The sequence below is a fragment of the Anolis carolinensis genome, chromosome 1 (assembly GCF_035594765.1).
Source record: "Anolis carolinensis isolate JA03-04 chromosome 1, rAnoCar3.1.pri, whole genome shotgun sequence".
Lineage (NCBI taxonomy): Eukaryota > Metazoa > Chordata > Lepidosauria > Squamata > Dactyloidae > Anolis > Anolis carolinensis.
Genome location: NC_085841.1, coordinates 301,957,361 through 301,971,648, shown reverse-complemented (window position 1 = coordinate 301,971,648; position 14,288 = coordinate 301,957,361). Strand labels below are relative to the sequence as shown.

The window sequence follows — 14,288 nt, the reverse complement described above, 5'->3', positions numbered from 1 at the left end:
TTGCCTTTGTAGTGACATTTTTCATACAAGACTCCTTGTGTGTTATGTTGTATTATTGCCTAACAAAAGACATATTGAATGAAAAAATTGAGGCTGTGTCATATATTATGAAGCAGTCCTTATGTGCAAAGGCACAGTTCTAAGTTGAAGCCTTGTATTCAAATCTGGTTTTAGACTAGTTGTAAGTACTGTATATCAGAACCAAAGCACCCCCACCCCATTACATTTGATAATTCTTTTTGGGGATACAATCCCCCAAATGGTTTTTTACTTGTGGGTCCTCTTCCTCTTCCTTCAAATCCTTTCTCACTCCGTTTACTCCTACTCCCTCTGTTCCCTTTTGTTTTGCCTCTATCTTCAGCTAAACTCCAGGCCTCCTTTCCGCCTGGTATCCCATCCATATTCTCCTTGTTCTCAATTCCTTAGGGAAAGTCTTTCCTAAACACATTTTCTACTTTTCTCATTAGAGCTCAGCACTTGAAGTTGTTTTACAAATACACCATCCAACAGAAAAGCAGTCCAGGGAGAATTTGAAAGAACAGGATGAGCAAAGGAAGCAGAATCAACCATGAACCTGTGCTTCTAATCTTACTCTTTTTAACAGTTGTTTTTGCTTTGCTTTCAGTTCTAGGGGGAAATGGCTTTTTAGAAAGTAACATTGAAGCTAAAGATTCAAGGGCTCGGCTCTCTTGTCACTTGATCCCTCTGTCACTTGAAGGGAGCACCAATTGGCCTGATTTGGACTAGGTTTGCTAAAAGCAGATCTAGCCTGACCGTAAGGGCTTAAAGGAGCAAGCTATTTGAGACTCATATGAATAATTTCATACATCTGGTATGAGCAATACTTTTAATATGTTTCACGTCTGTCAACTATTACTCTGGTTACTTCTTCCTCTCAGTTTGACAAGCTCCCCTTGCCCACAGTTTGACAGTAGTAACCTGTCAACTGAGAAATGCAGAAAATTCCCAGAGTGAATGCTGAGCACGATGTCTAATAGAGTTCTGCCTACATAAAGACACAAACACCTTGCCTCACCTATTTAACAGTAAAAATGAGGAAAGCAATACCTATCTCAGTACTCTATTTGAAACAGTCACTTCTGACAGAATAACCACACAACTACATCAGAGACTTGAAAAACAATGTTTAAAACCTTTAATTTCTTTTTTAAAAGGCAGACAGTATCTATGCACATTCTTTACAATACTCTATTTGAATCACTTTCAATATTTGCAGGAGCCTGCTCACCTTGGGACAGAAAAAATCCAGTCCCACACTTTGGGACTCTTGCATAATACCAGGAAATCAAAGGAGAAACTAGAATCTAGCAGCAGGAGGCCCTGGAAATACTCCAGGTCTAAAGAGAGAATAAGAAACCATTAGAAAATTTATAACTCCCCCAAATCATTTACACCTTACAGAAAATCACTTTAAATTATATAAATAGCAAGCGAGAAAGTGCTTGCACATTATGCCCGCCCACCCACCCCCTGTTCCAGTGTTTGATATCCATGAACCAAGGCTGGGCTGATGCTGCTCCCAGCGCAGACGTTCAGCTGCAGCGCTCATTAATAGCATGGTGATGCCTCCTGAAATCCACCTTCTCACTTTCCAATAGGAGGAAAAGCCCTTTCCAGAGAAAGTTTTCACTGATAAAAGCTAGTGTGGTGCAGAGGTTTGAGTGCTGGACTATGACTCTGGTGACCATGCTTCTAATCCTGATTCAGCCATGGGCAAGTCAGCCTCAGATGAAGACAATGACAAAACCACTCTGAACAAATCCTGCCAAGAAAACCCCAGGATGGGCTAACCTCATGGTCATCATAAGTCAGAAATTGCTTGAAGGCACACACCAACAATAACAGCTCCCTTCAATTCTCATGTAGGAAGATATTGTGCAGATCAAATGTGTAGTACTCGGCCCTGATGTTAAAACAAAGAGAATATGAGGAACCATTTAGAAGAAAACAGCAGTGCAAGGCCATATTCCAGCTCCCTGGGAGAGAAGATCAGATGCAACTTCTGATTTCCTCCCAAGAAAGGGGGAAAGATTCCTTGGCAATGATGTGTACTATTAAGATTACATCTGAGCTATTAGCCACAATAGCCATTAAGTTCAATGTAAAGAAGATAGTGTATGTGCCTTTTTAATGGCAGAATGCAGAAAAGGGACAGCAGAAGGCCCGTCATTAAAACCACTTCTCATAAACTTTTCAAGGCCACTTGATAATAAGCCACACTTGAAAAAGATATAGGGTCCATACTTGTGCCCATGGTTTTTTTAAAATTTTGCTTTTTTATCATATAAAAATAAATGCTTGTGAAATAACACTTGGGACATACGTCATATCAAAGGCATACAGTATAGCCCTCATATCCACAAGGGATACATTCCTGGATTTTGTGCGGATACACAAAACCATGGAAAATAGGGAACCCAATTGAAATGAAGGACTTCTAGACCCACTGAGATGGACAGAATTCAGAGCCCACACTTTCTGCTAGAACAATAAATGAACCTTTGCATACACTGAATTAATATAAATAATTTAACCCTAGTTGTCTAACTTCAGATCTGGTTTTAAAGAAATCATAACAAGAAATAGGGAAAATGTTGATATAAAATGAGATATGCCATGCTGGATCAAACCAAACCTCTCTCTAGCCCAGCATTCTCTTCACATAGTGGCAACTGGATGCTTACAAGAAATCATCAAGCAACACCTCTCATGGATGCTCCCAGCAAGTGATATATAGGAGTATCTCATCTTTGATGCTGTAAATCATATTTATCTATAATGACTAGGTTTGCCACTGATCATCTCAACTTACAAAATATGCAAGTGCAAAAACACGAATAGAGAATTTGGTACAAAATTAGAATGAAAAGTACTAATTAGACTGATATGGAACAGCAACACAGTGGAAGTTTAGATCTTTGAGTTTATCACAGAATTATAAGCCCTTTTTCTAGAGCAGTGGTTCTAAACCTCTGGGTCCACAGGTGATTTGGTTTCAAATTCCCAGAAATCCTAGCCAGTTTACCAGCTGTGAGGATTTCTGGGAGTTGAAGGCCAAAACATCTGGGGACCCACAGGTTGAGAACCACTGCTCTTGAGCATGTTTCATAGTGGTAGGGATTAAGAGTCCTACATTTCTTTCCCTCATTTTTGAAACAATCTGCAGGTGCATATCAAGGTACTTATTCTAAGTTAGACAAGAGTGGAATTTAGATTTGTTTGCCATTGAATATGCATAACCATAAAAAGTAGTTATTTCCCCTGAACTTAACACAACCTTTCCTAGTTTGTGGCATCACACAACCACTGGGAAGGAGACTTTGGTGCAGGTTTGAACCTCTCCTGGGAGAGCCTTGTCCCTCTGAAACTCTTATGCAGACAGTCCTTTGGTGTCCAGGTTTCCTTTCACAGATTTCTCTCAGCCGTGAGGTACTTGAGTGCAGCAGCCCCATACTTGCGTGACATGTCCTGATGGAACTCTTCTCTCAGGGTTTTCAGGCAGTCTCTGTAGGCAGAGCTCCGGCGGAATTTGGAGATGTCGAAACTGGGGGCATGAGGCATGTGGACCATGAAGGCATTGGGTAGGACCAGCAGTTCATATTCCTGCAACAAGGAAGGAAGCTGCTCATAGGTTCTGCTTGCTTGCAGCATAGAAAGGAGAAAGGAGGCTGTTCCCTTAAACCCTGGCTCTCTTGGAACAGAAAGAGCAAGACAGCTACAAAGTCCTAGCAGCTCACTTACCTGGGCATCAAGCTCCATTATATGTGACACCTTGTTCCAGCCAAAGCCCACAAATCTCTGGTCATACAGGGGACAGTCACGCCTTACTACAACGTAAGGCTCAAAGTGTGGCTGCCATTCCACTTGATATGGCACAGTAGCTGTCCGCCACTTGGCATAGTCTGTTGGTGCATGGCCCTGTGGCCAAACATGGTACCTGCAGACAAAGACATGGCAAATTGTGAAAATTTCTGTCTTCAGATAATCATAGTGCAGAAAACTGGTTTAAAAAATTTCATGCCGGTCAACTCATGTTGTGGTTTCTCTAATATTACAGGACTATTACAAAATACCATATTTAATTAAGTGGAATGATTACTTTATACTCGTTCTTTATTTACTATCAATAATTATTCTGTTATGAGTATTTAACTCTTAGTCCCAAGCAGGACCGGCCTGAGGAAATTTGAAGGGGTACGGCAAAAAAAAAATTGTGCTCCAACCCAGCGCCGCGGGAGGCGTGGCCGCGTGACGTGGGAGGCGTGGCCAGACCTGGCCCTGCCTCCTGCACCGCGCACCCTGGCCCAGGCAGGCTGCTGTGGGAGTCCTTCTAGGCCGCGGCGAAGGCCTTCACCGCAGCCTGGAAGGACTCCTGCCGCAGCCTGTTTGGGCCAGGGCGCACGGCGTGGGAGGCGGGGCCAGATGTGGCCCCACCTCCTACGCTGCGCGCCCTGGCCCCGCCTCTTGTACGGCACAGGAGGCGGGGGCAAGTGTGGCCCCGCCTCCCACGGGGCTCGATAGCACCCCCGGGAACATGGTGCTCAACGTGGGGGCGTGGTTAGCATCCCGTGTTGGGCCGGGCCTGGTCCCAAGGCAACTGTTGCATCACATTTCCTTCATCAATATTCTATGAACAAATATACCCATTACAGGTAAACACAGTACATTTTGTGGCTAAGTGGTAATTTGAACTCAAGACTCCTCGTCCAATTTTTTACTACTCTTGCTGCTGTTGTCAGCCCAGTAGACTCATTATTTCCTACAAATATGCTGGTTTGAACGGCTTCAGGTTCTTCCCTTCTCCCACAGATTCATTGGCCTTAGAATCAATTGAATCTTGGCCTCTCATACAGAAAACTAATGACAGTAGGTCTGACATGTTTTTGTGTATGTGTATCAGGAGCGACTTGAGAATCTGCAAGTCGCTTCTGGTGTGAGAGAATTGGCCATCTGCAAGGGCGTTGCCTAGGAGACGCCCAGATATTTGATGTTTTACCATCCTTGTGGGAGGCTTCTCTCATGTCCCTGCATGGGGAGATGGAGCTGACAAAGGGAATTCACCCTGCTCTCTCCAGATTTGAACTGCTGACCTGTCAGTCACCAGTCCTGCCCACACAAGCGTTTAACCCATTGCACCACTGGGGGTTCCTGACATGTCCTGATGGGTGAGAGAAGTTTTGAGACTGATCAAAACAAGGGCCTGGGCCAAAGGAAAAAGCAACAGAGGACAAAAAGCAACAGAGAACAACAAGACCTAGGAGACAGGTAATGGAAGAGGTCAGGCTTAAAGAAAGGGTTACTAAAATATTGAATGTAAAAAGGAGTAAGGGAGAGAGAGGAAAAAAGGAAAAGAGCCACACATAGGACAGGTTTTTATTTTAACATGCGTTTTTGTGGATATAAACCAGCTTCTTCAGATGCACTACAGAGTGATATGTTTTCTGCATCTGAAGAAATTGATATATATCTATGAATGCTCATGCTAAAATGAAAATCAGTTAGTCTTAAACGTGGCACTACATTCCTTTTTATCCCTCTCTTTTTTACACTCCAAGAGACTAATACTGGAAGAGACCAGTTTCTCTAGCTGATGGAGTTTATATGGTTCTTCACTTACCTGAAGGTATAAAGGGAGCCCATGTCCAACATGGAGACCAGCTCCGCTTTGGATTTGGGAAAGGTCAGGCGGTAATGCAGAGTCTCAAATGCTGGCACAATGAATGCGGCTTTCCTTTCGGGCAGCTCCAGCTGCACAACTGAGGTCCTGTGACACAGAGGGAAATAGAAGCTGGTTTCTTGTTTACAGTCCATTGAAACCTCCCAACTGTTCCTCCTCCTCTGTGAATTTTGTTTGGAACTGACACATTTTTTGACCTGATGTTAATACTGGAATGTTATGAAGTACCTTCTAAATAAATGTACAGATTTGGAAGGGCCCAGAGATGGGGGCAGGGGAAAAATAAATTATCCAATAAGCAAGTCCACAGTTGGGAGGATAAGTCTAATGCCACCATAAAAACAGGACCCCAAAACAAATGTGTCAGAACTTGTACAACTCTCTATTCCTTGCAATGCTCTGTAACATTGAAAACTTGCTCTGGAAGATTCCCCAGTTCTCTGGAGCAATTTTTAGAGCACATAGGTTGAAAGAGAAGATTCCCCACTCCATCCTCTAGTGGCCACAGCTTCCATCAGAATAAGCCATTAGGAGATGAAGATCAAAGCTACCATCTTGCCTCCCCCCACCCCGCAAGCAGGGAACTCACAGGGCCTCAAATAAAAAACATACCTGAGGTAATCATAAAGGCCATACATAGGCAGGAAGTCAATATCAGTCAAAAAGACATGGGACGTCTGTGCATTCTTCAATGCTACATTGCGCAAGAAGTTCACTGGGTAAAACTGCCCTTCCTTGTACACAATGTGGTAGGCAACATTCCTACGGTTACTCAGCACCTCCGAGGCCTGGGCATAACGCAGGAACTGCTGGGCCTCTGCATCCGACAGATACAATGCCAGGCTGATGGGGCCCGTCCAGTGTTTGCAAATGGCTTCCAACATCTGCAGCCTGCAGATCAAGGAAACAGAACAAGAGCATAACGTACGCTCAGCAAAGAACAGCATCATCAACAAAAACGATGTGGCTAAGGCATCTCCGGGATGAAAAAATGTTAGTATTTTAACATTCAATATTACCAATGTGTCCAAGTCCCCTATGTCAGCTTCACTGATGCCCTATCACTACCCATTCTGCAGTCTTCTTTTACTTCATTCCAACAGCTTTTCCAGTACTCCCATAGCCATTTTTTTAATAACCAAGGACTATAACATAAGCAAGGTGTTACTATAGTTGCCACATAACTCAGAAATTCAGATTAAGGGGTGGAAGAGCAATTGGCTCATGCCCAGGAACATCCCTACAGCTGATGATGGCTGGAGAGATGACACAAAGCCCTCCAAGTGCTATGGAACCCCAAGACATATGATGCTAACAGATATCACTGATAGAATTATACCCTGGTATTTGCCATTGTTCGCACTAGTGCTCCTGACTTTTAAAAGTCAAAATGTTGCACTTTATTTTTTTTTAAAGTACCAGTTTTCTGTTTTTAGTCTTCAGCAGACTTTAATCATGTTTCTAAATATTGCTTAAAAGTTCTGAGTGCTAAAGACTTCTATATCTATCTATATATCTCAGAACCAGAAATTTTGGGGAAAATGTACATAATCTTATAATCTGCATGACACATCTTTCTCATTCAATTTACCAGAGGACTCACAAGCCCATGAACTAGGGCTACTCCTACTCTCAGGTAGAGTGAGAAAATTGCCTCATGTTAGGGAAACAGATAAATACTGTATTTTTACTGCCAGGAAAGAAAGAGGCGTGCTTATGGGATTTTCCATCTCATCTGCCAAAATGAACTGGGTCGTCCTTGGTACTATGCAAGTTGATTTGGGACTGATATTGACTGCCCCTGAGGATTGGAGTTCATGGCAGAAGACACAACCCTCTCCTGCCCAGCTCTTCTGCATTTGGTACCTGTCCATGGACAGCTGAGCAATGAGAGTAACATCTGCTGCATCAGTTGAGGCCGGAAAGTCATACTGGAGGAAGAAGAGATGCACACGGTGCTGAATAAGGCTCTGTCTCCGAAAATCGTAACAAGGATCATCTTCATCCAGTTCCTCTAAAGCCTGTTGGAGCTAAAATTTACACAGAAGAAAGAGTTTTAAAGAGGAGGAAAGATGTAAGGCTAAGACTAATTGATGCTCAGTAAATAGAGCCACATCATTACAATATGGAACTGGAGAAACAAGGTAGTTAGTGAAGAACTGTACCCAAAAAAAAAAAAAAAAAAACAATACCAAGCAATTACAACTAAGCCAGTAACTGAAATCATGTGTATGTGTTGTTCAGGATGGGAGAACTATGGAACATGGCTTTTGGTTTGTAATTATGATTCTGAAGAAAAAACTGGTGGGGCTGGGGAGTACCATAGACATATAAGAGCAAAGTATGGTAAAAGAAAGGGCAGTCCTCCCATTAGACAGAGCAAGACGGCTACCATAGGTAGCTGATTTTAGATCTTATGACAATGTAGGAAAACACAAGTAACTAAATTTAGCATTGTCGAAGGTTTTCATGGCCAGAATCACTGGGCTGCTGAGTTTTCCAGGCTGTATGGCCATGTTCCAGAAGCATTCTCTCCTGATGTTTCATCCACATCTATGGCAGACATCCTCAGAGGTTATGCATACCTAACAACCTTTGAGGATACCTGCCATAGATGTAGGCAAAACGTCAGGAGAGAATGCTTTGGAACATGGCCATATAGCCCAGAAAACTCACAGCAACCTAAAAATTTAGTATTGTGCATTTTTACTGCCAAGGAGGGGAAATTATGTCTTTAGGAGATTTTCTGCAATAGACAGTATTTGGTCACAATGACTAAGAGTGCGATGACTAACTAGTGGACCATATTAACTGTTCTGTATCAGGCAGAAATATGTCCTGGCCTAGTGTGGGGAACAAGAATGGGAAGCCATCATCAATGGGGAAATAAAGGGGTCGGAGGAAAGCATAATAAATTAGGTAAGTTCTGTGCAAAGAACTGTATCACGCTCAATTCCTAGAATTTAGAAAGGGTGACAGTTTTAGTAATCTGAGGTTGTTAGATTCTCTGTCTGAACACAAATTGCCTTTTAAAATGCAGAATGTCATTTCCACGAGCAAACAGTATGCACACCCACAGAAGAAAAAGAAGGCAAAATGAACCGGGCCATAATGACAGCTTTATTTTAAAACGACCAGAACAGTGAAACCATTTTTCACGCTCACTATATTAAGTTTACCTGGTTCAGGCAGGAGAATGAAAGAAACATTCCTTTTTTCTTATCTGTGCTTATTGAAAGCTTTCTCCGTTCCTACCAAACGTTACATCATCCATTATCACAACCCTTTGGAATGTAGATTTATATAGTTCTTTACATTTCAATTCTCTCAAGCACTACTTAATAAAACAGGACATTGTGGACTTCCTTTCTTTGCATGCATAGTTATTTTTTTTAAGCATAAAGGTCATTATGCAAAATGGTTAATCATGGAGTCCACTTTGGCCACCTTCTGCTTGAATGAACATCTTGAATTAAATTCAGTATGGCACGTGTCACCCCATTCTAATGCAAAAGAAAAGAGCCTGGACAAGTCAAGGCTCCATGGCAACACAGTGGCATAAGACTGCCTACTGCCTGCCTGGAAGGTTTGGAAGCCATGCACCCATGTCCCCACCCCAACCCACCCCCCATGCACACGAAGAGATCGGGCTCAATGCACTGGAAGCCTGCAAGGGCTCTTCAGACATGGAAGGCAGGAAGGCAAACTCTCACCTGTCCACTGGTCAAGCTGGGCAGACTGGCACAGCCGAAGAGCTCTCTGCGCAGAAGGTTCCCATCATACTCTAAGAAGGTCAAGTAGAGGTTTCGGAAGAACTCCACGTGCTTGTTCTTCACTCGCAACTTCTTGGGAGAGTTCCAGTGAATTACCTGAGGAAAATCAAGGTCTGTTCAGAGAGACCACCCTCGCGTAGCTGTTGTTCAGCACCCAGCCTGCCTTGGCTAGAGTGACCCTGGTGATTGTTGCAAGCTAAGTGCCTGTTGGCTGAGTGGGCTTATTAACAAAAGACCCTCCCCATAAATGTACAGCAGAGTAACTTAGTGTGATCCAGCACCAGTAGCCAAAAGTGATAAAAAGAACAAAAACACACAGACAGTATCTCTTCCTTTGAATGCTTTTCTTTGTAGTAAAATAATATGGTTGTACTATTTACAAAAACAAAGTTTCCATAACACAAATAAAGTTCTTTATACTTCCTTCTTTGCTTCCACGCTGAGCTTCTTTCTCATACAGATAAACAACTTAGGGCCCGGGCTGTGGCGCAGGCTGGAGAGCAAGCCAGCTGCAACCAGCTGCAATGAATCACTCTGACCAGGAGGTCACGAGTTCGAGGCCCGCTCGGAGCCTATGTTTGTCTTGTCTTTGTTCTATGTTAAAAGGCATTGAATGTTTGCCTATATGTTTAATGTGATCCGCCCTGAGTCCCCTTTGGGGTGAGAAGGGCGGAATATAAATGCTGTAAATAAATAAATAAATTAGCTCTCACAGAGCCTGCTCTCACAGCAAACTTACACAGGAGCTTCACACAGTAGCTTTGCATATAGCAGCCTTCACACTGGAACTTCACACATGAGGCCTTCAAACTGGGGCTTCTCTCAAATTGAAGCTTCTCACACCAGGCCTTCCCACACTGAGGCCGAATAACACTGAGGCCTACAGGCACACCTGCTTATAATGAACTACAGCTTTTGCTGAGTCATTGCATCCATTTAACCCTTTCAGTGCTTGACTCACATTTTTGTAATTAAAAATACCTAGTTAATTTTTAATATTTCTGACAGTGCCTACCTTCAGATCAGACACCTCTGTGTAGCACTGCTCTGAACGTGTATGATCGGAGAGCTGCACATTCCAGAAGCAAGGGAGTTGGTAAACCAGTGCGGGACTCTGTTTGATCACCGCATTAAAGATGTCCTGGAAGAGAGACTGCAGTTTGCACTCTGGAAGAGGAGAAAGCCCCAGGGTAAAAGCAAGTGTGGGGTCATGCCAGGAGCAAACAAATTGGTCTGTATCACATGGCAACGTTCATCCTCAGCACAAGATGATTTGAAAAAGACATATTATGAGCTTCAGTGGAAATGACGGCAAAGTACTCAAAACTCAGACACTTGCCTGGTCTGCCAGCGAGGTGGACAGCATGCTCATGAGTTCCCTTTCTGCTGTCAGCCGCCACATCTGCTCCCAGCCAATTCGGCGCAAGCGTTCCAGCAACAGAAGGATAACTCCTAGGGAGGAGAGAAGACTCTTAACACTCCCAGAGCAGTGGGTTGGTTGGGAGGAAGGGGTCAAACAAAAGCACCTGCTGCCTCAGCACTAAACAATGCACTCCACAATTAGTGTCTATTAGGAATTAAGAAGACAGCTGTAGAATTGGGGATCTAGGAAAATTGAGCAAAAGAACATTTCTTGTTAATAGCTGTTAAACAGGGATTCTGTGCATTTACCAGCTGCCTTATGAATCTCACTGGGGGGTGGGGTGGGGTGGCTGTCTTGAGCATGGAAAACAGGGAGAGGTTCCTTCCAGGCTTTTCTTGGGACCGAGTGAGACTCTGAAGCAGAAACAGGTCGGTGAAATAAGTTGCTTTGGGATTGTTGGTGTAAATTATCACAAACCAAAGGCTACTGAGTGCCTGGAGCAAGAATGTTGGCAGAGTAGAGGTTTTGCAATGGAGTGCTGTAGGTAGTTCTCAGTATGCCAATGAAACTCTGTTGCAGGGGCAAGTAGGAGCTCATTCCCACCTCCAGGGGGTGCCTACCTCACATGGAGAACTATAATTCTCTGTGGATTAAGACAAGTAGCCCTGGGACAACTACAAGGTGGGGCCATGGCATTTTCCCAATCGGCCAAGAAGAATAGCAGTGACACATGTTTGGGAGTCACTGTCTAGGCCAAAGAGACAGTTGAGCTTTAGTCATACCAATAATTTCATCCATATATGTCAACAAAACACTGTGACTATTAACTCATATCAGTCACAGGCAAGCAGGAGAAGTACCAAATGCCAGAGGCAGATGTACAGCCAAAAAGAGAAATTAAAAGAGTGCTCCCGAAGTAAGGAAATGGGGATTTGACCCCTCCCACTTCATTATGGTATTTACAATGCACATGAAGGGTCTTAGGGAATCTCTTTTTTAAGTCACTAAGCATGTCAAGTAGCAGATCTCTTCTTTCACAATAGCACAGCAAGGGAGCTCACGCTGAAGAATGGTATGTCTGCATTCAAGACACCGACAGCCATTCTTTCTTTGGATGTGCATGTCTTGTGAAGTCTAGTTCTTGGATGGGAGGCTAGGGATTTGTAACAGAAGAGATACAGTAACTTTACTAAACTCAACACCTATGATTCTTGGAGCATGGAGAAACAATGACAGTTAAACTGCTGTAAAGCTAGCATGATATTGCAAGCAGTTTATGATGTAAAGACAGCAATCAGAGCTGAAAAGTGACCTGTGGGCCACCTAGTCCATCCCATTCAATGCAAGAAGCCCAGAATTAAAGTATCTTCAGGAGGTGGCTCTCCATCCCCTCCCAGAAGATATCCAGAAAGCTCACCATCATTTTCGGCAATTAATATAATTTTTAAACTGTTTGTACCATTAAAACATTTAATATTCAACAAAAATCTACTTTACCAGAACTGAAACTGTTAAATATAAGATGGGCTCTCTGAGGCAATAACAACAAAGTGTTTGCCCTCTTTCCAATTACAGTCCTTGAGATATTTTAAGAGGGCAATGTGACGTCCAAATATTCTTCAGGTTATGCCTTTCTCTGTATTTTTCATGTGCCTGAAATGACTAGCCAACGCCCACCTCATTACACTGAATTTCCTCATTTGCAAAACCAGTATCTGAGTTACCACACAGTAGGGACAGGGGCTTGCTTAATCCAAACTTTAAGTGCTCACACCTATATGCACAAGCACTTATGGTTACCCTAGAGCAATATAATACCTGTATTGAAGCCACGTCCCAATGCTGGCCATGGTTTATGGTTCTTCCAGAGGTTTCCCAGGTACCAGTCACTTTGGTTTTCCACCAACCCAATCACCTGTTTGTCTGAATTAAGAGAAACATAAAATGAGACTAAATGCAGCAGGGAGTAGGCTTTGCTCACTGGTAAGATAGATCCTCAGCACAGCACTCTGGAACCCAATGATCTTGAGTCCTAGAAACCAACAGATTCATGAGGAAAGACTATGATAAAGCCTGCTTCCTATTGCATGTATATCAGCAAAGAAGTTAACTAAAAATAACAGACCAGGGGGAAAATCTATGCAAAATTCAAAAAACAACAACTTTATACAGGATCAATGACCAACAAACTTACTAAAAGCACCAGTTCAAAAGACTGTTGAGCATTCCTCCTAAGGTCTGAATATCTAGAACATACCTGAGAACTTCCCAAAGACAGCCCACAGTTCAGCAATGTCAGTGGCAAAAGTGATGTCCGTGTCCAGTACAATGACCTTGGAAAGGTTGGAGGGAAGCGCTTTGGTGAGCGTCAGCTTCATCAATCCATATATTCCCGAGTAGTGCTTGTTTGGGATCCAGGAAATGTCTGGCTGCAACAAGAGATTGAGAGAGAGATTTAGGATTAGGAGAACAGCAAGCCAATGCTGTGGGCAAGACCACAGTGGCCACCTGTTGCTATGGCTTAAACAAAAAGAACACACTAAAAATGGAAACTATGCCACTGAAGTAGCCATAGCTAGTATGTGCCTGATGACATCTAGAGCCATTTCTCACAAGTGAGGGGCCAGAGATGCTTACAGGTTGTCGTGCACATGAGTCTTGCCATAAGACATATCTCCAAACTACCTGAAAACGTTCAAATATAAGCAGTTGGATCATTCCCAGGGGCAACATGCTATAAGTCCAAACGATTGGATGTGACACATTAAAAGCATCCTGCATGATGTTAGTTTTTGACACAGTAAGTTTTTTAAATGACATATTAACTGTTACTCAAGTCAAAATAGTCAAGTCAAATTAACTGTTACTATCATCACCTGTTTTCAATATAACAGTATCTACTCATTATTTCTAACATTTTGTTTGTAACAAACTGGTAGTAATATTGGTCATTTTTCATGCGCTGCAGTCTATTTTTTTAAAAAACAAAAGTAGTTTTAAAAGTGAGTTAGTGTAATGTAGTTGTTTGAGCACTGGACTAAGGCTCTGGAAACCAGAGTTTGATTACCCATTCAATCCGCTAGATGACCTTGGACAAGTCACACATATTTAGCCCAAGAAAGCCCAATGGCGTTATGGTTGCAAATGACTTGAAATCACATAACAAAAACAATAACAATGTTAACAGTCATGCTTTAAAAAGCAAGTAACGGCGGGAAGGACAAAGCTTAGTAACGTATCATGTTGATAAAAAATGTTCTAGCTTCCAGTCAATTTACTGTAGCCTGCATACAGCTACAATTTCATGGTAATCATTACTTTTCTGAGGCAGGCATAGAAATCTCAAAAAGCCAGGAATATCAGTAGGAAATAAACATCACTATTCTGGTCATTGCCAGCATATTTTAATAGATGATATTCCTGGCCATGCAAACTTGTGTCGTGTGTTTTAATG

General features: G+C 42.7%; 1 protein-coding gene across 3 annotated transcripts in view; it reads right to left on the bottom strand.

Moving 5' to 3' along the window:
- Positions 1 to 1,133: 1,133 nt before the first annotated feature.
- The window catches only part of large2 (LARGE xylosyl- and glucuronyltransferase 2), a 62,957-nt gene continuing 49,802 nt past the window's right edge, over positions 1,134 to 14,288 (bottom strand). For all 3 annotated transcript variants that reach the window (XM_008105604.2, XM_003214633.4, XM_008105612.3), the window contains exons 6-15: positions 13,092 to 13,263; positions 12,653 to 12,757; positions 10,811 to 10,923; positions 10,487 to 10,612; positions 9,412 to 9,567; positions 7,565 to 7,728; positions 6,311 to 6,589; positions 5,639 to 5,785; positions 3,763 to 3,958; positions 1,134 to 3,624 (exon numbers count right to left, since the gene is read on the bottom strand). In XM_008105604.2, coding sequence (XP_008103811.1) covers positions 3,427 to 3,624; positions 3,763 to 3,958; positions 5,639 to 5,785; positions 6,311 to 6,589; positions 7,565 to 7,728; positions 9,412 to 9,567; positions 10,487 to 10,612; positions 10,811 to 10,923; positions 12,653 to 12,757; positions 13,092 to 13,263 — 1,656 coding nt within the window. In that variant the 3' untranslated portion in view covers positions 1,134 to 3,426. The remainder of the gene's footprint in view (positions 3,625 to 3,762; positions 3,959 to 5,638; positions 5,786 to 6,310; positions 6,590 to 7,564; positions 7,729 to 9,411; positions 9,568 to 10,486; positions 10,613 to 10,810; positions 10,924 to 12,652; positions 12,758 to 13,091; positions 13,264 to 14,288) is intronic.